The sequence below is a fragment of the Caretta caretta genome, chromosome 2 (genome assembly GCF_965140235.1).
Source record: "Caretta caretta isolate rCarCar2 chromosome 2, rCarCar1.hap1, whole genome shotgun sequence".
NCBI classification, from domain to species: Eukaryota; Metazoa; Chordata; order Testudines; family Cheloniidae; genus Caretta; species Caretta caretta.
This window is the reverse complement of record NC_134207.1, coordinates 207,753,515-207,778,410: the sequence shown is the minus strand read 5'-3', so window position 1 is coordinate 207,778,410 and position 24,896 is coordinate 207,753,515. Positions and strand designations below refer to the sequence as shown.

The following is a 24,896-nucleotide window of genomic DNA, read 5'->3' as shown; positions in this document are numbered from 1 at the left end:
CAAAGTTAAAAGATTTTTTTTCTGGTAACAGATCAGGGAGGAACTGCAAATATTAAAAATGTTTTTTCCCCAATAATTCCTGTAGATTTCACAGCTAAATTCTAAAATTTTGCACTGTGAGTTAGATATGTAAATTACTACCAGAAGATTGCCAGAGCTATTCCCCAAACACAGATGGCTCTACCTGCATATATGATTTAAAGCAAATACAACAAATACAACAGTATCTGACTTTTAGACATGAGTCTAATTGATTTTTCTTCCTTTTTGTTCTTCCAAAAGAGCGAGTCAGATGATATGAATATAAAAATGTACTAAAGTGTAGCTTGCATAATACATTTCTGCCACAGAATTGGTAATCTCCAAGATAAATATGTATAAAGTCAGCAATTCCCCCCCCAAAACTGACAGTAGTCAACCACTTACTTACATTAGTTCTTATATTAATAGCAGTATTATTAACTAGTATTTGATTCTGTTGTGTTATTTGATATAGACACTGTCATTATACAATTAATTAATACCCTGGATAATCACAGTTTGTGGGTTAATATATTCTATTCAACACTTTAATAACAGTAAACAAAAACAGCTCAGCTATGCAGCAAAATCCATCAAACCACACAGATGGTTATAAGGTTTTCATTATGTGGTTTCCATAGCAATCATATTGCAAATCTGGAAGCTTCTTGCAAATAAGCAGCTTGTATTTACATGCCTCTCAGCTGCAGCATGGAATTCTACAACATGTGAAGTTATTATTCCAATCACATATTGTTAAAAGAATTGTTGAGAGATGTTTTGATCAGTCCAGATTAAAAAAAATACTGCAGTGAACTAATTTTTAAAAATTATTCAAGCATTTATATGTCTGTAATGCATGCTAATAGATCCACGTTTGAAATTTCATTGTGGTGACAAAAGGCTACAAGCGTATAAGCTTGTCTTTTGGAACCCCCCCCCCACCAATAATATATGTATTATCATGATTAATAAAAATCAAAATGTCTTCACCAGGTACAGATGATCGAGACACACAGGAAGAACTCAGATGAAACTGAACAGCCGTTGCTTATCTGCTCAAAAGGAATGTAAAGATATAAGGGCCTATTTAGAGCCTATTTGAGAGAGAGACTGAATTATTTCTCCAGGATGTATCCTTTTCTTAAAATGACCCCATGTAACTGTCAATGGGAACTCTAAAAAGAGAGTAAATGCTTACTGTGGGGAAGAGACAAGTACTTTTCTCTCCCAGATTTATAAACTTAATTTTACAAATTGAGCCTGCTCTGTAACAGATGGATTAGCAACACAATAAGCAACACAAGTCTGTCCAGCTATGCAGTTTTACAGTAGGTAGATCTAGCTTTTACCAATATTTTGGTTTGGGGAGGATTTGAATAAACAAACAGAAGGAGCAATATGCAAACAAGTTAAATCCATATGCATCTTCTTAAGTTGAGGTCCATATCTCCAATTCCATTTTCCCCTCTCCTCCCCACTGCCCCCTGCACTAGCATAAGCAGTGAGGACTCAAATCCAGGGACCACTTAGTTTACAAGGAAGTAAGCAGAAATAGCTCTAACACACTGTATCCTTTCCCAGAGACCTGCAGACGTTATTACCCTTACATGCTGTGAGATTAGTGCTCTCCCTTTACGAAGGAATAAGGTCAGGAGGATGGATAATTTCTGTGGTATCCTCCCCCTCTCCTCCCAGATTTCCTTATAGAAGCTGATGCTTAGTCAGCACTACCTTGCATGGTTCTTCACCTGCACTGTGATAGCTCACCATGGAAGGAAGAGGGCGGTGTGGATGCCACAGCCAGAGAGGCTATGGGAAGAGGGAAGAGTGCAAGGAGCAGTGTGGAGGTATTAAGCTTCTGCGTGAATACAACTGCTGGGAGATCTGCCAAAGTTTCCTGCATATCTTAGGATATCTGCAGCACGGTTAGTCTCAAACCTTTTGGGTGCTGCCGGGTTAGTCAGAACATCTCAGCACAGAAATCATTACCCAAAAGCTCAGGTGGCTTTACACGCCTTTTATCCTACCAATCCTGGCCTGCTTTGGGGACCAGAGAACCTGCTAGCCTAATTTAGATAGCTCTGGGGGCCTGTCTAAGTTCAGGTATCCTTCACAGACCACCATATTGGCCACATCCCTACACAGAATTGCTGCAGCATGGTGTGCTGTAGCCAGGACCGGCTCTAGGCACCAGCAAATCAAGCATGTGCCTGGGGCGGCACAATGCCAGGGGCGGTGTTCCGGGTGGTGTTGGTTTTTTTTGCTTCTGCATTTGTGGTCTAGGAGGTTTTTGTTTTTTGCTTGGGGTGGCAAAAAACCTAGAGCCGGCCCTGGCTGTAGCTCCACCCCACCGTGCCTTACACCAGGACTTTGAGGGGTCCTCACAAGGCAGCCTGATTCCTCTGCATTCAGGAAGCATCCCCCAGCTGGAATTAGGGTACAAAGGGGTCAGAGTTAGAGTGAGAATCTCATCCTTTGGATCCATAAAACTTCTCCATGGAACTAAGGATATCTGTAGGTTTGGTAGGTCCAACAGAATGATCTGCAAGAAATTCTACAAATTCAAACTAGCTAAGGTTCCTGGACCGTATTTGAATATGACTTATGCAGGGAGTTACTTAGTCCAAAGTCTACATGACGGTTGGGCATAAAAAAAAAAAAAGATACATTCCCTACCTCACAGGGTATTTCAAGGATAAATTCACTTAGGTTTGTGAAGCACTTTGACTGTATGGTGATGGGGAGTGGGTAATATAAGTACAAAGGCAAACAGAAAATTAGTTACTTATTCAGTCAAAGATTGGGTTAAATTAAGAAAAAGAACCCCATTAAGCTCACATACAACACAGTCCTCACCGTAACACACTGTTAAGTATGGTTAAATCTGATGCCTGAAGCTGTCCACAATGAGACATTGTCAAACACCTATTTTTTTATTGCTTAGATGAGATAGTATGCTTATTGTTTAAAACAATACTTACGTTACCAGAAGAGTAACCACATAATATTGGGAGATGGGGTGGAAATGGGTGAAAAAAATCACGTTTTTTAATGAATTTGTAAAAGATGAAAGCATTTTCATGCACTTGCACGTGCTGTTTTTCACCTCCTTCAATCTGCCATTGTCTTCCTCCACAGGAGGGAGAGTAGGGAGATGTACTATAAGGACATTTTTATGAACAGATTGTTACTACATGACCATTCACTATTAGGGAATCCTCCCCATTTCAAAAAGGCAAGGTATAAAGCTCCTCTTATGAAAAGTATTTAATGTGTTTTTGTGGGCCCAGGGAATATGAAGCTCACAAGGCTCAGGCCTTAAATTTTTCTCTTTGGGCAAAGGAATAGGGAACAATGGGGGGGAAAGGTGTACAGACACCTATTTTCTCAAATGTGAAAGTCAGAGAAATTTTAAAAAATCGATTTTACTACTTTTTTTGAGAAAAACTTTCACTGTTGCTTTGAGATGGTGACTGTTTCACTTGGTCTCTGCTGTGTCTTCTCAGTTACGCATAATTTTTAAATGTTTTCAGGAAATCCAGACACACACTACCATACATTTGCTTGAGATCTGAAGTCCCGTTTTCCCTCTTAGTTTTCCAACATCCCTTCCCCCTCCTTTTCTATCAAGGCCCCATTTTGCAATGACAATCACATTGGCTGAAGAGTAAACTCTTCAAATCCCATCAACACCGTTCATTCATCATATGCTTTGAGCAAAGAAGTTTCACCCTTTGGATTGCCTCGAATTATTTGTTGAGAAAACTGAACAAAATATTCTAATTCATAATATAATGCACACAGTCTGGTCCTCATATAGGATAACATTTTCAAAAGTGTCTAAGTGATTTAGGGGCCTAAGTCACATTGCTGTTCCAATGTGATTTAGACTCTTCAATCACTGAGGCATGTTTGAAAATTTTGCCCATATGACTTTGTCCTCTGATTAGATGACTAAGCTTTTAAAATTGGATGGCAGCTTCTTCGAAGTTAAGGTTTTACCTCACTTTTCAATAAAAGCCTGATTTTGGCCCCAGCTCTAAAATCATCTTTCAGCTTCAAACTTGGTATGTAGTGTCTAGACAGTGGGCAAAATTACAGATATACCAGACAAGATTTTTTTAGCACAATGTTTACACAGTTAGAAAAATGTTCCAATTTTAGGCAGAACTCAGCTTAAATATGGAAATTCTTCCCCTTTCTATGGAAGTTATTAGGTTATTCCTCTAATTGAGATATAGAACTATTTCTATAAAGCACAGGAAGCCAAGATTTTATATCTGTTTGGTCTCAGATATTAAAATGGTTTAAGTGTTCAATGTGAGCTTTTATAAATCTTGATACTAAGTTGTTAAAATACATTGATATTAAATACTATGTAATAAATATAAACAATTCACTAAATAAATAGATCTAGCAATCAAATATGCAAATAAACCATGCAGTGCAACTTATCACCAGACTTCTTTGATACACAAATATAAGTTACATTTCTGTGGCTTAAATTTGTAAATTAGTAATACAGAGAAGAAAGTCTTCATATATCATGTAACGTTTATAAGCAGCAAGATCTTAGATTAAAAACCATTCCTTAAAACAAAATAACCCTAACTGTGACAAATGTGACTTGACATAATATTTACATACATGAAATCAGAATGAAAGCAGCTTGTTTAAACCACAGTATCAATTCTATAGTAATTTGTACGGTTAATTTATTCAAATTTATAGTCCGTCCCTTTTCTGAGCAACTTCATTTCTGGATTTAGAAGAAAACAAGGCAAGTCATTTCAGCAAAGTTCACTTTAGTGAAAGGAAACAATATAGTTGTTGGCATGTTTCTCTAGGATGAGTCTGGCTCTTGGATGCTATAACTGCTTTTAAAATGTTCAAGCAACTGATACTTTTGCATTCTCTGTATTGACCACTGACCTAAACACAGTGGGGGAAAAAAATCAGCAGCATGCACCCTTTGGGTACCATTAATGGAGCCAACATCCTGTTTGGGTTGTTTAAAGCCAATGTTACCAAATTACTTTAAGCTAATTATACGAAAATCTTTTACCTGCCTTAAATGACAAAATAAACCCATCGTAATATTATGATACACTAGTAAAACAAAATCAAGCAACATGCAGAATAAGCAGAAAATTAATGAGCAGAAACCTTGGTTTTTTGTATGTGCTGTATAATAGTTCAATTATAGTGTCCCACAAATCAGTGTTGTGTTTTTCCCTGACCTCCCATACAAATTTCATGGACCTTACCACAACTAGCTCTATAGAATGTAGCAAATCCTATAACAAAATGTTTATTATTTATCTATTGCCTATTGTAGCTGAAGGCATCCTTCTAAATTTTTCAACATGTTAAAAATGTGAAATTCAGCAATAAAGAATCTTAATTCACATTTCCAAATACACAAACACCAGTTTATAGGCTCCCCAACAAAAGAAAAACCAAAGACTTAACCAACCATAGCGGGAAATAACCTGATAATCCTTTAGTGTCCATTGCCTCTGGTAGAGAAATGGGACCGTTGTATAAATAGTGGAGGAAACCAAATTGTTATGTAATCATATAAACCCCTGATAGAGTGGTCTGTTGGCTGAACTTTATTCTCACTCAGAGCCATCTAGAAGTCTTAAGGTTCCATCAGCCTCTAAAGGACCACCAAAAAAGGCCTTTCTCCCCTGAGAAAAAGCTGTGATCTGCCCTCAAATCAAAGGTTGCAAGGGTTAGTCCATGACAAAGTAGCAACCCATTCCCCCCATCTCCAATCTTTTTCCATACACCACAGCCAGAGTGCAATCAGCTGTGTGTGCATTAACTCAGAAACCACCTGGGATAGAATATCAGGGTTGGAAGGGACCTCAGGAGACCACCTAGTCCAACCCCCTGCTCAAAGCAGGAGCAGTCCCCAATTTTTGTCCCAGATCCCTAAATGGCCCCCTGAAGGATTGAACTCACAACCCTGGGTTTAACAGGGCAATGCTCAAACCACTGAGCTATCCCTCCCCCCCAGTCTCATGGGTATCATGGAAGCCATGAAATCCTGAGCAGATCCAGAAGAACAGTCATCTATTCAATTTGTCATGAGATATTCAGCCTTGGTGCCATGTCATAATCAGGTTCCTCACTGTGGGGTTTTTTTGTGGGGGAGGGTTTGGTTTGGTTTTTAACTTTCTAGGATTGGATCCTTCTACACTGGATTTTAGGGGAGAGGACAGGAATTCTCCTTATTTTGGGAGGATGAGTCCATGAATCGAGGATGGGCATCCATATACATTACATTGTTTGAAAGCTTAGATTTTGTCATTTCTTTTCTCGCTGTCTTTTTAGAGGTGAGAGTTCATGAGGACTGATAAGGAATAATATTCTAAAAATTGATGGAGTCAGGTAGGTGGGAGAGGCTCATGAGTATTGGCTTTGTTTTGGTAGATCTGACTTCTTCTTTCACCCCCATTAAAATCAATCCGGCATTGTGCCTTTTTACTCACTATCCCCTTAAATGTGAGAGTTTAAAAGGGACACAAGCTACACATTTTAATTATATTAAAGACGGATAGATATAATTGTTTGAAATGCTCCTGCTTATTGATTATGTTTTGCTTGGCTTAATTCCTTCAGTTTAGAGGAGGAAGGGAGAGAGAAGGCTGGTAGTAGTGATGGTCCCTATGGCAATTAGAAGTTCAGAAGGGGATTTATGCTAATGAGTCATCAGGGTTGGGGAAATCTTGGGGTGGGGGGGAAATGGGATTTATATCTACAGTATCTGTGTGGGAAAGATGGACTTTGTGGGCCACCCTGTTGGTTCTTACTTGAGCACCCAGAGGGGTCAGCTGTATCCCTTTAATGCCCACCTTCTGGAAGCCAGGAAAGCTGAACAAGGATACACCAAAGCAGCTATAGGAATGTATTGTTTCTCAACAACAGTATCCAGTGGCATTAACAATCTGATCTCGCACTCCTTAAATCAGAAATTAAAAAAATATGGGCTCCCAGATTTATCTAGATATGTATACCATGGTCATCACAGTATAAACAAGCATCAGAGTGGGCCCAGAATCTCTACTGTCATAAATATAGGTATAATAGACCTCAGACTATGACCTACCAACCTAAAACATTTCTCATTTTTTTGGATTAGAAAAATGTCTCCCGTACTGGGATACTTATTTGCAATGTTTTCCTTTAGCATTACTGCATTGCTTCTTAATTAGATATTGACAGTGATACAAAGAAAAAGACTTTGCTTTCATAAGAGGGAACTTTAGGTCCGTAACCCACTGAAGATGTTCATGCATAAACAAAGTGTTGTTAATATTTAACATGAAACCAGCTGTCAAAAATGTAGTCAACAGTGAAAGAGCTATGATACAAGTAAAATTACTTTGTGTGATTGTGTCTCTCCAAGATGACAAGCTCCTCTGAGATGGGATTCTATCTCTTAATAACAAACAACTTCTGTCACATAGTGTTCACATCATATTGGTTTTACAAATCAATAGCGTCAAAAGTGGTTTAATGTAGGTGCAGAGGAAATAGTAAAAAGAAAGATTGATCAGTGCTGGAAATAAAGTATCTTATTTCAATAAAAAGTGAATGTGATGTGTGTTAATTTGTTTTTGAAAGATTTTCTTAAGCATCAAATTACAGAATTTGAAGTAGCTTCCTTTTCTGATATGCAAACATAAACCTTCAAATCAGATTTATGTAGTTTCTAGAAAATTATGGATTCCTAAACTACACTTTAATACATTTCACACAAAAAAATCTTTACTATTTTCTGTTAAAACTGATGTTTTCTGTTAAAACTGATTTTTCTTCCAAGAAAGACTATTCTCTTTTTCTTATTACTCATATAAATGTAATGTTAATTTTACTGTTTGTGACCACATTAAAATATTTTGAAAAATTTGGTAAATTTAATTTACTCTTTAGCGAAGAAAGGGTGCAATGCAAATTTCCCATACACAAGACTAATGTAATAGCTACAAAACAAATAATAAGCATCTTAATTTCCTCACTGAGACCCATTTTAAAGGACTGCTTTTACATGGTGAACTGTCCTCACTGATTTTTTTTTCCAAGAAAGACTTCATTGTGCACACATACCTGTCATACATATCAACTGAAATTGCTCAGGATACTTCCTAGAAGCTCTTTTTCTAAAACTCACCTTCATTTCTAATCTCCAGAATGATAATGATCTTACATTTGCCCTTTTCACCTCTAAATATTCCACACACTTTACGAAGTGATGTACTATTTACATTCAAAAACCACTTCATCCATTGCTGAAATGCAGCCACTGATGGAAAGAATAACAGTTTAACAGTGCATCAGCACTGAAAACAACATGTGAGCATGAGAAGTGAAGAAGTATCCCATATCCACTTGTAACAGTACAAAGACAAGACCACTTTGTCTTCCTAATCTTAGGAGTTGATTGCCCTGATGCAGCCCATGATTGGGACTTCTTGACACTAACCTCTATGTTTTCAAAGCAGTGTGCAGGATTTTAGCCACACAACTCCCATCAAAATCAGGGAACACAGAGCTGAACCCCAGTGCACTACCTTGAAAACTTAAAACTGAGGGAAAGTCTTATGAGAAGGTTTCATTAAATGTTATTGTTGTGAAATCCTCAAGCATTAGTGCTTAGAGAAAGGAAATACATAATGACTGTAAGGGAGGAATCCTGGTTCATGAAGCAACAGATCAACCTTAGACACAGTCATCACTATGTAGTCATGACATGCTTCTCCTCAAATGTAGATAGAACACAGGCCATGTTTCAATTTTTGATTCCTCTGTGCTGACAGATCATGGAATGCATCAGTAAAGCTCATTTACTTCTCTGAGACCCAAACAGCTCTACATCCAAAAAAGATTGCAGCAGGAGGTTATCAAGTTTTGCTACTTTCCTAGGCAGGATAAGTGGGAGTATCACCTTTTTATTAAATCACAGATGCTTCAAGTAATGAGTAAAAGCAATGGACAGGTTCAGCATTGCTTACACTCTTACAAAGACATGCTCTTAGTTATACATGCTAGAATAGTTCTCTGTGGGGCTGCGCTGTTGGCTGAGAACTACTGAAACAGTGGACCCCAGCTCTGCCCCCATTCCACGACTTCTGGCCTGCTCACAAAGAGCCCCTTTGCTTGGTGTGGGAAGTTTGGAATGGGTGGCGTAGGGCCAGCTATACCAGCTTTATGCCATCTAGGGATTCTTCTGATGTTGGGGAAAGCTTGGCTATCCTGTTAGGGCAGTTCTTCATCCGGAGTTGTCCCATGCATGGAGGCAGCATAGAAGAAAACACAAAGCATTTTTAAAAAGCCTAATAACAAAATTCCAGTTTAATCAAAGTTTGATTGTATACCAGAAGGTGGGCTAGATTAGCAGAACCCTTTTAGAACTTCACTGCTCATTTCCTTCACTGCTCTTCAGGTTGGGAAGCTGAAAATATGGCCTGCCTAAAATAATGCAACTCTTCCCCCATCATTTAGAATTCCATTGATCCAAAGATCTTGGATGTCCTGGTATGTTAGGATGAATAGGTTTGCTCTATGTAATATTTATTCTTAAAGCTATTTTTTTCAGGTTTGCAATAAGTTTAAAATATTCAGTTGCAGGCTGCAATACATACTTGTCATGTCAAAACTGTAGAGAATTGATTAATTTATCAGGCTATTAATTACTTAACTTCAGCAAAGTATTTCAGTGTCAACTTTTGGGTTTATTTTTTTAAAACTGAGTTTTCCTTTAATTGTTCTCTCTTGGCAAACTAGCCTAGCTTAGCTTGCTGAAAGCAGCAAAAGTTGTCTTTTCCTGCAGAATCCTGCAGGAAAGGTTTGTAAATTAGCATGTCTTTGGCAGCGGCAATGATCTTGACTCTACCTGAATAATCACAGTATCTATTAAACATACTCTTACTAAAGTGAGCCAGAAAAATGATGCCTCTGTGTGAATTTGTATATGCTATTAAAGTAAGAAGAAAATGGGTTAATAGATCAAGAGATTAGTTTTCCTCTTTTGTATCCCTCCCAACCAGCCCACACCACCAGCCAGCAGACATTACAAATTGAATTCCACTGAAAACCAAGTCTTCAGTGGGCTAATAGACTGTTACCATTCTGGTTACTGGTTTGAACTATTCAGCTGATTTCTGCTGCAGTTTTCTCAAGTGCTGAATTCCCAAGTTTCAAAACTATACTAATATTCCCATAATATCCTCTTCAGACAAGGAGGCAGCTTTAAATACAGCCTTCACTCAAGTCCACTACTGAAATAAATGAATTGTATTATGAAAGGGTTTAATGTGCTTTGGTCAAAATTGCATGCTGTTTAAATCATCATTTCAAAAACCCCTGAGTGCCACAGAAATACCAGAATTCATTAGTGACTTTGGCATATGAATTGCCATTCCTTGATAAAGCAATAAGGCACAATAAGCTGTGAGTCTTAGTGAAATATCAACATTTGCAAGGCCCTGGGGGTGGGTGGAAAGGCAGAAGCCAGGGCATGTTGAGTGGAGGAGGATGTTGTTGTGAGGAACTCCTAAAGGAAGATGTAGTTCTTTTCTCGCCCCACTTCCTGGTTTGGCCAGGGGGTCTGGGATAATTTCTTCTATACCCTCCTGCTTAGAGTATCTTTTGGAAGTGTAGAAAACATTCTTCTCTACTGTTTAGGTCAGATGAAAAGTTAAGGAAACCTTCTCTGCCCTCCCTGATTAGGACAGGTGGTGGCGGTGGTCATGGTGTTTTAGCCTGAGCATCCAAGCAAGTTCCAGGAGACGTTTCATCTGTATTCCCCATTTCTTGCACTGAGCATGTTCACGTAGTCTAGAATGCAGAAAGGGAAGTGCCCAGATAGCTAGGTGGAACTCAGAACACCCAGCCAGAGATGGCAAATGAAGCTAAGCTAAAGGAGCACAAATTATGTTCTCCTAGCTCTGGTTTTAGTGAATAACTATACAACAACCAAATAGGCAATATTTAGGTGGCTGAATAGCTCCTGTACTCATGGTATTCAGAAAATGTATTGTTGAATTCATCTATACATACTGTTTATCTGAAGTATTCAAGGGTGAGGGGTAGCACTAGTCAGGAGCGTTACAGCATTTAGTTTTCAATTCCTATAAAGAAACACCCTTTCTCACCAAGTACAGTTCCTACAATAGAAATAAGTTGAGATACGTAACATTAAATTCAATAAACAAATGTAAAAGTGACCATTGAAAATGCGTCTTTACAACTTTGATGGCCAAATACAATATAATTGACAAGACTGACATGAGGGATTAAAAATAGATAGCTGGTTACCTGTTCATGATTCCCAATCTAGCTGAAACAGGCTCACAGGACCGGACGTGAAAAAGCCTCACACAGCACAATATAACTTTGATGCTACCGAATATTTACGAGTCATTAAACTTACTCCATAATTATTGCAGACAGATTTTGTCATTTATTCCTTGTAGTTGGGTAATACCAAGAGGCCACAACAGAAATTATGGTCCCATTGTGCTGGGTACTGTTCAAGAACATCGTAGAGACAGTCCCTACCCTGAAGAGCTTACAATTTAAATAGACCAGATGGACGAAGAGAAGTATTGAGATCCCTAGGAACTGAATTACAAGTTCCCAGGATCAGAGAGGAAGTATATGGTTGAGCTGGAAACTGAACACACATATCCTAAATTCCAGGGCACTAACAAAAAGACCATCCCATCCTTTCAGTTTTACTGCTTTCTAGTCTTGTCCACTGTAGGAGACAAAAATTGTTGGAAAAACCTATGTAAAAATGATATGAAAGTTAAAATATTTTTGAGTACTCCCAGGGCCACAAGGATGCAGGTTAGCAATATTCTGAATACAAAACTATTATTAATGTGAACATAAATTTGATAACTCCTGGCTCTCAACATGCTTTCCAGTTTCATTCATTCAAGCTGTGACCATTACTACTGCAGCTCTGCTTATTGGCTGAAATGGTCCCATGAAGATGTGAAATGAAGTTATCCTATAGTGACGTTTACTTTAGTAGTTACATATTTAGGGGGAAAATAAATGTATAAAAGGTATAAGCAAACTTGTAGGACCATCGCCTGCAAGGTGCTGAATATTCAAAGCACAGCACAAGTAGCACCCACCACATGGCAGGCCCAGGCCCAAACAGATTGATGTTTTTGACCTTGTGACTTTGGACATTAAACCCACTGAAGGTCAGTTCTTCATTTTTCAGGGTGTTCAGCGCACACAGATCCCCCCCTCTGCTTATTCGGAGTGTATTTATCCATATGATGAACTCTGCATTTAATTCCTGGTCACATATATGGAAGATTATGCCCTTTCAGCTACCCCAGCAGATCATCTCTAGATCCTTTCTAAACATGCAGAAGTCCTTCTACACTTTCACAAGTGTACAATAAACATTCTTATCAGTTTCCATAATTATCGACTCTAATAGTTCATTGAAATACAGTTAACACCTAAGTTCATAAGAAGAGCACAATTTCCAAAGAGTGCCAGCAAACTTTATTTTTTCTAATGGATAAAATATTCAATGTGCAACAAATATAGGAAGTTAGGTCTATGTCCCATGCAATTTATTTTTTCCTCTAAGTTCCTGGTTGATAGTAGTGCTTTCTCTAAATAGCAAAAGAAACAGAATTCTATCTTGCATTATTGCATATCAAATGACTGAGTACTGTCATTTTTTGTTTTAAAATGTCATTTTTACACATAGCAATTGAATATCTCATTTTCAGACAGCTTACTAAAACATAAACAAGAATAAAATACACGTCTTCCTGCTATTTTACTGTCTGTAATAAACTCCAAGGCCTATTGCCAAGAAAAATTTTTATGAGATTTACGTTTGATTATCAAGAGGAGTAAACGTTTGACCATGTCTGAAAAATCAGAGTAAGAAATCACTGTATAATCAGATTCATGCTGGATGATCAGAAAAAACAAAGTCAAGCTTCTCAGTGCCTTTATTTACAGTTCATCACTACACCTCTCCAACCCAACACACTGCACTGTTGCAAGGGATATTGAGATCATATATTAGACAGAAGCTGATGGCATATGGAGTGCGTGAAGAACCTCTAGTTAATACAAATGGTAAAATGAATAAAGAAAAAATGATAGGCAAGTTGGCAGAAAAAGCTGTAAGGCAAGTCAATTTTTTAATTAAAAAATTATGTAGCAGAGACAACGCTAATGAGCCAAAATTCCCACAAGACTATTTTTACTATTTGTCTGATTTTGATGTCCTGACTCACCAGGACGGAAGTGTCCTTGCTCAGACTTGGTTAAGGGAGTATATTCTTTTCATTACTACAGTAAAACAGTACAATTCAAAACGCAAGGGCTTCTATATTAATCTGAGTACTTTAGCCACTCACTGTCACTCCCTCACAGTTACCAGACCAGAAACTGAGCTTCTCTCAAAACACATCAGATTTCTCTAGTCACATAAAACCTCAGAAATACCTGGAAGTTCTTCATAAATGTCATCATCTATTGGTGCAGTGCTGACTGGAGAAGAAGCTTGTCCAACATCATCATATTCTTCCTCAGGAATGATATTAGATCCCAAGTCTGTTTAATAACAGTTTAGATAATTAGCATTTATGAGAATAAACGAAGAGCCTAAATGGATGTTGTGCAGCATACAGCACACTATTTGAAGAGGAATTTTACTGAATCTTAAGAACAAATGCTTCTGACAATGGAATTACTTCTGTGGGTCCTTGTAGAAGAAAAATATGTTAACTACTTTGGTTTTCAGGTCTCAGAAAAGATCTTTAAAATACCAGCTGAAGAAAATGAAAGTTGTTTAAGTTAAATTGTGCTTCTCTTCTACATACCATTTAAAATGCTTTATGGTCATCAGATTATCCAAGAGGTATAGGGATAGACCTATCTACAAAGAGTTTTAAGATATATAAAATATTTGGAAAAACAGAGTCCTGGAAAATAAAAAAAAGTAATGCCAGAAACACAATGTAGCTGAGAGACAGCACATGCTGTCTGAAGCCTGGATTAAAAATGGTTATATTGTATTATGCACATATAATACATCTGTTAATAGCTAAAGCTATTATTTATAAACATTATTAAAAACAAAGAATATTGTTTCACTGATTGACTTACCTTGCAATACAAATTTGATTTCCTGTAGCCATTCCTCTGCTTCTTTGGGAGTAGCTGCTGTAAACTACAATAAGCATAATATTAATAATAGTTATAATGGTAACATAAATACAACCAACACCACATTTGTAATGGAAGGAAATGTAGTATTCTTGTCACTTCTTCAAGGAACCATTAGTAATTCTCTTCATGTCTTCTGGTACTTTTCTTGCAAGGATGCTTCTTATAATGTACAGTTAATTTTGACAAATTTACGTAATTGAAGCAGAGGATGATGGATTTGAAACTCTGATCAGCAGCTGGCAGCTGTGCAGAAAAAAGCTGCTTCTCTTCATCAATGTCAAAGCCAGAACTGATGAACAAAATTTGCCCTTGACAATTAGAAGACACCCATGAATTTCTTTAGACTGCTGGATACAGTTTTCTTAAAAATGTTCTTGTCAGATTCCAACACACTACCTGACAACTTAATTAACTGGCTTTCAGCTGCAATCTCAGATATTTAAAACTTATTAAACTTACATTCCATATTGATGCCTAGCTGATAGATCTTTGAATTGCATAGCTGAGATGTGCTTCTACCTTGATGTTCCTTCCAAAGCCCTAAGCAATACAATATGTATTTAACTCAGATATTTCTTCTTTGATAACTCCATTTTTTTACTATATAATTCATCCAAAAAATCATGCAGACCAATTATATATAGATATTATAGATACAATGCTAACACTGAAATGACCCATAGATAAAAGTAATAGATTTGCTCGTTCTTGTTCAAAAAGATAGTATTTGAACTTAATCTGAATTTTTTTAAATGTATTTCCTATTATATGAATGTACAGTGTAAGCAAACCAGTGTTCCTTTTTTTCACTAATGTCTCAGGGAGAGTTGTTTTACTGAAATGTCTCCATAACTGGAATCGTAACGGTTTTATCAATTTAATTTCAAGACGACATAAGAAGTCCAACCTGATAAATGCGTTTATCGGGAGCCGAGATTTCAAAACAGCAATCTTTCTTTCCATCCTTCCGAAGGGTATTATTCATTCTGACGGTGTATCCATCTATAGCAAATTCACCTTTCTGTTGTTTGTCTATTGCAGATAAAAACAAAGTTAGAATTTCATTTACAACAGTGAATGTAAGCGGTCCAGCAGGTTATCATTTATTCAGATTTTGTTTTGTGTTTCATTAATATTACAATGAACAGGGAGATTTTTAGCAAAATAATTAGGTGATGCTTTTGGAGATAAAGCTTTATTTTAAAAGAAGATATAAACTAAAGTACACTTTTTATGTAGGATGCCTAAGGAATCCCACAGGGAGATGCTTGCAGATGGTGGTCTGTTTAGTAAGAAGTGCATGCTATGACATTTGTATCTAGGGAAAGCCAAGAACTGGAACTTGGAACTCGCAAGACAAGTTTACCATAAATCAGTCTCTCTTTCAGTTTCAATGGGAAAACCTTTTTAGCTTATAACTTTGCTGAGTCCCTTGCTAAACTTAACACCCTCTTCCCACAAAACAGTAGACTTCAAATTAACTTTTAAGCAACTGTAAAAGCCTCTCTTCCTACCGAATCCTCTTCCAGATGCACCTTCTTTGTGCAAACTCTTGAAACAATTTAGAAGCTCATTTAATACCTGCAGTGTGTTCCAAGAGAATTCTCCACCTAACACTACAACTGTTGAATTACTAGCCAAGAAGAGGATAGAATTTGATCACAGTTCAACACTTTGGGCCATGTGTTTATATCACAGACAATTCAAGATCACAATTTTATGGATTCTCAAGATTCTTGTTTATAAGGGAATGACTTACAAACTGCTATTCTGAAGGTGAGACATGGCTTAAAAAAAGGCAAGGTTTAAATACACAAAATGTTTGGATCAAGATACCTCTATTTTTTTTTTTTAGAGCCCGTACACTCTTCAAGGTAGGGCCTGCACTGTCTTTATATGTGGAAAGTGTCCAGTACAAACAAAACATGAATAAGTAACAACAATAACGTTGAGATCCATAATCTCCATATGCCATACTGCTATACTCAAGGTAAAGACTGCTGAAGTCTACACTGTAGATCTTTATCAGCGATACTTCGCCAACTCATAGTATGTTATTGTGCACGAGAGCTAAATAACAAAAGTAGCACTAAGGCCTTTTCTACACTAGAAAAATATTCATTGCTTATGAGTATTAGCAATGGGTGTACTTAAACCAGTGCTGAACATAGCGTAGCTGCAAGTGTGGCCAAGGACAAATAATTTTCAGCACCTCTTCAGAAACATCAGTATATCCATTGCTGACACCTGTTGTCAGCAAGGGATAAGTTTCTTGATAAGTGTAGGAATGGCTTAAGAGACTATGGCCTTCCACAGAGTTATTGCACACCTAGAAAACTTGTAGAAAAGTTCATCTGTTCTCCAGTGAAATTAATTTCACCTGCACAAAGCCCAAGCAACTGGATTTTACTTGGAGGAAATGACACCATGCCGTGTGCACTGGACTTCGGGGGGTGAGGTGCAAAGGGAGTTGCATGATGGTGAAGGCCTATCCCCCTTGCCATCCTAGGGACAAAGCAGAGGGATGCAGCACTGCCTTGTCACATAAATACAAATCCTGTGGTTCCTTTCTTGACTTGCCCATGTACCCATTTATGCAGAGTCAGTGTGGTGACGATGCCAAGGCATGCCAGGGGTGCACAGTCAGTCACTGTACAGCTACTCTGTTGGCAGCCCCACATGCACACAGTCCCAAATCTATTTGTGCTGCCTCACTACAATAGAGTGAGTTTTCCCCAGGCCAAGTAAACACTGAATAACAAATTTGCACAAATGAATTAAGAGCATAAAATTGAGTTCTCTGCCTCCTTTTCCTATTCACTTCCTCCAATAACTTTTACTATGTCTACATTAACTACTCCGATATAATATTAATATTTTATGTCTGTTCACTTCTCCATCCTCACCACATGTGCAAAATTCATGGAATTATATATCATCATACTGAGGCAGACACTAGAAATAATAACTTGCAACAGGCTAACCAAGTCCCTTTTCAATGAAATTCATTTCAGTCTAGCAATTTTATTGTTCATTCACTGATGACCTCAGGGAGCCGATGAAGTAGACTATATTAATTTCTCACTCTCCATGCTGGAAGTTTATCAAAACCCAGAAAGACAGTAGCACGCAGATGGAATAAACAAATACCAGGTTCAAAAGGTAAAACTATTTTGTCAAGATAAAAATGAGGTAAGTTATTCAAATTTAGTATCTTAGAATATTTGTGAGAAATTCTCTCTCGTACTGATGACCACTTTATATGGTAATACAGTTTTTCAGTTATTCTAGAATGATCTCTATACCTGTAGAAGTTCCTTCAAAAAAACAATACAATTAGACTACAAAGAATGCAATACAGTCTGCAATATATGCGAGCACAGCATATGCTGTTCATATTGTCTTGGATTGTTTTATTGTTTATATTATCATTGGTTCATCTCTCAGAACACACAACTCCAGTGCTAATGATAATTACTTGTGTGCACCAGCAAGAAAATATATTCCCTTACTATTAAATTCTTCCAATCAACTTTACAAAATAGTCAACCTACAGTATTGCAGTTTTCCCTTCCTGGTCACATGTGCAATAAAGCAGTGGTTCTCAAAGCCGGTCCGCCGCTTGTTCACGGAAAGCCCCTGGCTGGCCGGACCAGTTTGTTTACTGCCATGTCCGCAGGTTTGGCTGACAGCGGCTTCCACTGGCCATGGTTTGCCGCTACAGGCCAATGGGGGCTGCTGGAAGCAGCACGGGCTGAGGGACGTATTGGCTGTCCTTCCTGCAGCCCCCATTGGCCTGGAGCAGCAAACTGCGGCCAGTGGGAGCTTTGATCGGCCGAACCTGTGGACACGGCAGGTAAGCAAACCAGACTGGCCCACCAGGGGCTCTCCCTGCACAAGCGGCGGCCCAGCTTTGAGAACCACTGCAATAAAGGACTCCCAACGAAGGCCCTCATCCTGTAAAGACTTTTGCACACACTTAACTCTATACGCTGTGAGTAGTCACACTCAAGACAATATGACTGCTCCCAGGCCCCCATTCAAAGCCCAGTGAAGTCAATGGAAAGACGCTCATTGACTTCAACGGGCTTTGGGTCACTCCCACAGTGTGTAAATTAAGTATGTGCATGAGTCTTTGCAGGATCAGGCCCACACTGAGCAAATTCCTTTCTTGTGTTTTTATAGAGGCGTTCATGCAGTGATCAGTTCACAACAGAAATATATTTCTTGATACTTTGAGCTCTACTGCGGTGAAAAGTTAAACGATTGTTACCATTTTAACTAAAATAGCTCAGACTTAAAGATTTTTACTTGAATTTGGAAGTTAGTTTCCTACTTTTTCTTAGTGTCAGCATATGTTAGGCATGCATGGATTCTTCTGCCTCCTGGGAGTAATTCTGCATTTTTCAACTAAATTCCACGACAACTAGGAGGATTTCATTTTCTGATTCCTGCATCTCCAACTCAAACCAGAGATTTTGCAAGGTCACAGTGTAAAAGTGATGGAGTGGCCAGGGGAAAAGAACTATGAACAAAATAAAATTTTCAGTGAAGGGGTAGCATTCTCATGGCCTCTCATTCTCCTGACAATAGACTTGCAATCTGATAACAGGAAACACGTGGGTTGTTACAGTAGGCCACACTACTGCAACAGTGTAATACTGATAATGCTACTCCAGAGGGACATGAACAGCATTAAGCGAACGTTATTCTAGTATCATCCCACTAACACGATTCTCCGAATGTCCATTTCAGAATGCAGCTTTATATTGCTCCTATCTCCTCTCTCAGGTGCATGTCTAAAGAAAGAGAAAACTCTGGGTCCCTGTGAAGAATTTTTGATCCACAGAGATACACTAGTATAAAACTAGTATAAAGCAATGAAAATCAGGCCCCATGTGTTTGTGTCAAAGCTGCTACACAAAACAAACTATATAAAAAATATTTTACAAAGATCAATAGTAAAGTATGAGATAAACTTCTTATTTGGGAGGTACTGGTAGGAAAAGATAGAGATGTTTCTGACTGAGATTTGAGAGTCTGTCAAGTGGAGAAAAGCATTCTAGGCTCTCATACCAAAAGTGGTGAATTATTGTGATGGGATGGAGATGACATGAGTGCTTGATAGGCAGAGGGAATCCTGAGGTAACCCGAGAAAAACAAGGTTTTGAGGTAGCATTGGGCAACTGCGTCCATGAAGAATTTTGAAATAAAGGAGGGTGCACCTTGAACTAGACCTTGAAATGATTGGGCTGCCAGTTGGAAGATGAAGGAGGGGTGACCATACTTCTTAGCACATGTGAAAAGGAAGGCTGCAGCATTCCACAAATCCTGAACTGTGGAGGGAGCTAGGACTGTGGAGAAGGGAGTTGATAATAGAAAGGCAGGAGGAGATAAAGACACAGTGGGATTTCAGATAATGATAAAATATGTACAGTATTTTTATTTGCGAGGTTGTAATGGCTATGAATAACAGATGCATGCAGTATTTACTTCTATCTAGGTAAGCATTTTATTTACCCCAGAGACTGGAGCAATTCTAAGCTATTATGATGATACTTCTATAATCTGTTAGGTCAATGGGTATTTTGGCAAGCACACTAATATTGAAAATGTCAGCTATGTCGGACAGTCATAAAATGGATTTTGATCTGGTAAACAGTATTAACTGCTTCTATAATGTAAGGCTTGTCCACACAATGGAGTAATGTGCACTAGGGGAGTGTAATTTCTAAAGTGAACTAGTGTGTTGTGTGTTAATTTGTCCATGTACATCCTGCTGGTGTGCCCAAAATGTTCCCTACTGTGCTTTAACCCAGTGCACCAGAAGGATCTATACAGACCATATTAGTGCTTTTTAGAAATCATATCCCTGTAGTGCACAACTGTGTAGACAAGCCCTAGGGTGACCAGATGTCCCGATTTTATAGGGACAGTCCCGATAGTCAGGGCTTTGTCTTATATAGGCACCTATTACCCGCCACACCCAGTCCCGATTGTACCTTGCTATCTGGTCACCCTAAAAAGCCATACTCTTAGAATATATTTAGCTCTTCCTTAGTTTTGAGATTAAGGTTCTCCCAGATCTTTGAGACTCTTTCCAATGTCCTATATTGTTTCGTATTAAAGTAGGTCTCATATATACGGTAAACATGCTTGCTAAATATTAAAGTGCTAGAACATCCCAAATGGTTTAAAACTTAAAATTTTGGAACAGTCCTTTCTAGACGTATGTGCAAGAATGCATTTCTTTTATAAGATCAAAAAAGTATGGAGCCATTTTTTTAATTACAAAAGGTGCCAAAGCAAAAGCAAAAATTTTACTGCCTTGTTACAAGTGTCTTTTAAAAAATTTAACATTCCCTGTCCCTAAAAAAAACAAAACACTACCCCAACCCAAATTAACAGTATCATGAAAATGCTGATAGAAAACTTAGTTATCAAATCATGTCTGTGGCACTTTAAAAATATATCTGCTGTATATATATAGTACACTGACTAAATAATCATTTGAGGGAAACGAGCTATGGTACTTTTATGGCCAGATTTTCAAGAGAGCTCATTGAGAAAAATGGGAACTGCTGAGTACTTTTGAAAATCTGGGCCAGATTAAACCGAGCTGGATTTATATTGCCTTAAATTTAATCTTCAAGAAAATTGAGTGAAATTCCAGTGGACGCAAATTTTGAAGACATACTATTTAGGATTCCAGTTTACATTTTATAGGTTGAAGTGAAAAGTTGGAAGTTACTGGGCCAGATGGTTGGCCCACTATGGGCCCTTTAAAGGCAGCATGATGACCTTGATGACATGACTGCTGGAATGGCTCCTCAGGGCCAAAGAAGCTGGGCACAAACTTAGAACAAGTTTATGACTGCTCTAAGTTGCACTGGGTGCTGATCAGGGAAGAGGAATTGTGCCATAAAGCCACCTTCTCTTACCTCTGGTGCTGCACAGAACATAGCTCAGCTGGATCAGAGACTCTGAGCCACTGTTTTACATTCTGCTTGATTAATATTTTCTTCCCTTTCATGTTTCTTTGGACTTCAAAAGTTTAATTATCACTATTTAAGTATATTTTAGTAGGATCTAAAGGTCCCAGTCAGGGTCCTGTTGTACTAGGTGTTATACAAATGTGTACATCTGGAGCTAAATTGTGTGCTTGGTTGTGCGTGCAACCCCCTCCCCCCCATATTAAAATCAACAGGAACTGCAAACATGTAGCTAAAGGCAAAACTATATGCCATGAGCTTTTAAGAAAGAAGAAATCTTTGACCAAGTTGTAAGTGAGCATGTATTCTCAGCAAACCAATCTCAAACTCATGTGCATCCAGCTGATAAGTAGGGAGAATGTGGGCTTATTGACTGGTCATTACACAATTGTGGTGTCTCTTCCTGGCCTGTCTGCTTTTGTTTGCAGTAGATTTCAATGGAATACTTAGACAGTGTTATCTGTGACCTAAATATAAAACTATAGCTAGAGGAAATCCTCCAAACACCAGAGTTGGTGCTTATTGTTTTGAACAGAGGACATGAATATACAGTAGTGGTTAAGAACATCTTGAAGACAAGGCTGGTGGATCTTTAGAGCTAACTTGACACACTTCTCAGTATTCAGAGGAATTTAAAATTAATGGATTAAAAACATATTTGATCTACACGATCTAGCCTTTATGGGTAGTCACAATGAAGGAAAGAGAAATAGATATATCTTAGGTATTTCTATTCAGACTGCATTCAGTTGTATTCCTTTATTTTATATGGTTTGTTTCCTGCCAGAGCTAAGGCTGCTCATATAACTGCAAACTTGACCGACCTCGTGGCTAACATTGGTAAGAAGCCTATATTTTAGTCTGTGTTGAGAAACAAATGCAATAATAGTAGCGGACTAGAGGCTCTGCAAGGAAATTAAAAACCTCACACAAAAGTCTTAGAGACTGCAAAAAATGTATTGACGTAAAAGGTTGCTGTTACTAATACATTCAATTATATATTCAACTCACAAAACGAAGCTATGGAGAACTGATACAAAAACCCCCAAGATCATTTTCTAGGGGAAGAAAATAGTAAAAGAAACAAGCCAGGATCACTTCAGGACATTCAAAAATGTTTTAAGAATGATCAAACTTCAGAAACAGAGACTCTCTCTCAGAATTCCAACGGAAGCAGCAAAGGAAATAAGGGAACATTTAACAGATACCTTTAAAATCTCTGGAAATGGGGAAAGCATCATAGTCAGAATAGGAAGAGGGAATTGTAGCAAGCGGAAAATTGTATACTTAAATCCTTTGGGCATTGAGATAAGACAAGACCCTCTAGGTCTGTATTTTTTAAAAAAGAAGAGATGAGATTAGGTGGATCAGCACAGTGGAGGAATGCAACACTTGAAATAAGACCAATGCTACCAGGCTATTCAAATAGTACCACAGAATCTCTACGGGTAAGTCCATGCTTAAATAATAGCAGTATAACAGCAGGAATATACTCTTGACCACCTGTCCAGGATGGTGATATTGATTGTAAAATGTTCAGGAAGAAAAGAGAGGCTACAAAAAACAGAAAACCCAGTAATAATGGGGATCTCAACTATCCCCATGTTGCCTAGGAACATGTCACCTCAGGACAGGATGCAGAGATAAAATTTCTAGACCCCATTAATAACTGCTTCTTGGGGAAAGGCAATTCTTGATTTAGTCCTAAGTGGAGCACAGGATCTGGTCCAAAAGGTGAATATAGCTGAACCATTCAGTAATAGCAACCATAATGGAATTAAATTTAACATCCTCGTAAAGGGAAAATGCCAAAGAAACCCACCACAGTAGCATTTAACTTCAAAAAGGGGAACTACACAAAAATGAGGAGGATAGTAAAATGGAAATTAAAAGCAACAGTCACCAGAGTGAAATGCCTGCAATACAGCATGGGAACTTTTTAAAAATACCATAATAGAGACTCAAACTATATAATATACCCCCAAATTAAAAAACAAAAAACAAAAACCAGTATGAGGACTAAAAAGATGTCACCAAGGCTAAATAGAATAAAAGAAGCAGTTAGAGACAAAAAAACAACAACATTCTTTAAAAACTGGAAGTCAAATCCTACTCAGGAAAATACAAAGGAACATAAACTCTGGCAAATCAAGTGTAAAAGTTTAATTAGGCAGGCCCCCCAAAAATTGAAGGGCAACTAGAAAAAGACACAAACAAATAGCAAAAATAGGGGAAGAAGAAAGACTACATGAGAAGCAGAAAGCCTGCCAAACAATCAGTGGGGCAACTGGATAGAGGTGCTAAAGGAGCATTAAAGAAAGACAAGGCCATTGTGGAGAAGGCACAGGAGATTCCCACACCTAAGCCATTCTTTTTAGGTGACAAATCTAAAGAACTATCCCAGATTGAGGTGTCAAATATTGGCAGTTTTGGAACAAATTGATGAATTAAACTGTAATAAGTCACCAGGACAAGATGGTATTCATTAAAGAGTTATGAAGGAACTCAAATATGAAATGCAGAAATATGATATGTGATCATATGATCAATATGATATGTGAATGTGATATGTAACCTACGGCTTACACAGCTTGTTTTCCTAACTCCACATTCCCTCCCACCCCCCTCAGACATTCTTGTTAAACCCTGTATTTGTGCTGGAAATGGCCCACCTTGATTATCATACACATTGTAAGGAGAGTGATCACTTTACATAAGCTATTACCAGCAGGAGAGTGGGGTGGGGGGAGAGAAAACCTTTTGTAGTGATTAACACCCATTTTTTCATGATTTGTGCGTATAAAAACATCTTCTGTATTTTCCACAGTACGCATCCGATGAAGTGAGCTGTAGCTCACGAAAGCTTATGCTCAAATAAATTGGTTAGTCTCTAAGATGCCACAAGTACTCCTTTCCTATTGCTTAAATCAGCCTCTGTACCAAATGACTGGCAGATAGCTAATGTATGCTGATTTTTTAAAAAGACTTCAGCAGTCATCCTGGCAATTACAGGCCAATAGGCCTAACTTCGGAACCAGGCAACTTGGTTGGAACTACAGAAAAACCCCTAGAACTATCACACATGTTGGGGAAGAGTCAACATGACTTTTGTAAAGGGAAATCACATCTCACCTATCTCTGAGAATTCTTCCAGGGCGTCAACAAACATGCAGACAAGGGTGACCCACTTGATACAATGTACTTCGACTTTTAGAAAGCCTTTGACAAGGTTCCTTACCAAAGGGTCTTAAGAAAAGTAAGGAGTCCTGGGATAAGGGGGAAGGTCCTCCCATGGATCAGTAACTGGTTAAAAGTCAGGAAACAGAGAGTAGGGATAAACTGTCCGTTTTCACAGCAGAGAGAGGTAAATAACGTGGACCCCAAGGACCCATATTGGTACTAGTGCTGTTGAACATATTCGTACATTGTCCGGAAAAGGGGGTAAACAGTGAGGTGGCAAAGTTTGCGGATGATGCAACATTACTCAAGATAGTTAAGTCCAAAGCTGACTGTGAGGAGTTACAAAAAGATCTCGGTAAACTGGGTGCCTGGAGAACAAAATGGCAGATGAAATTTAATGTTGATAAATTCAAAACAATGCACACTGGAAAACATAATCCCAACTATACATACAAAATGATGGGGTAT

General features: G+C 38.1%; 1 protein-coding gene across 1 annotated transcript in view; it reads right to left on the bottom strand.

Annotated features, from left to right (window-relative positions):
* Window positions 1-24,896, bottom strand: part of SKAP2 (src kinase associated phosphoprotein 2) — a 151,979-nt gene that overhangs the window by 23,944 nt on the left and 103,139 nt on the right. The window contains exons 7-9 of the mRNA XM_048838440.2: window positions 15,164-15,288; window positions 14,194-14,257; window positions 13,531-13,638 (exon numbers count right to left, since the gene is read on the bottom strand). Of these exons, the coding sequence (XP_048694397.2) occupies window positions 13,531-13,638; window positions 14,194-14,257; window positions 15,164-15,288 (297 nt within the window). The remainder of the gene's footprint in view (window positions 1-13,530; window positions 13,639-14,193; window positions 14,258-15,163; window positions 15,289-24,896) is intronic.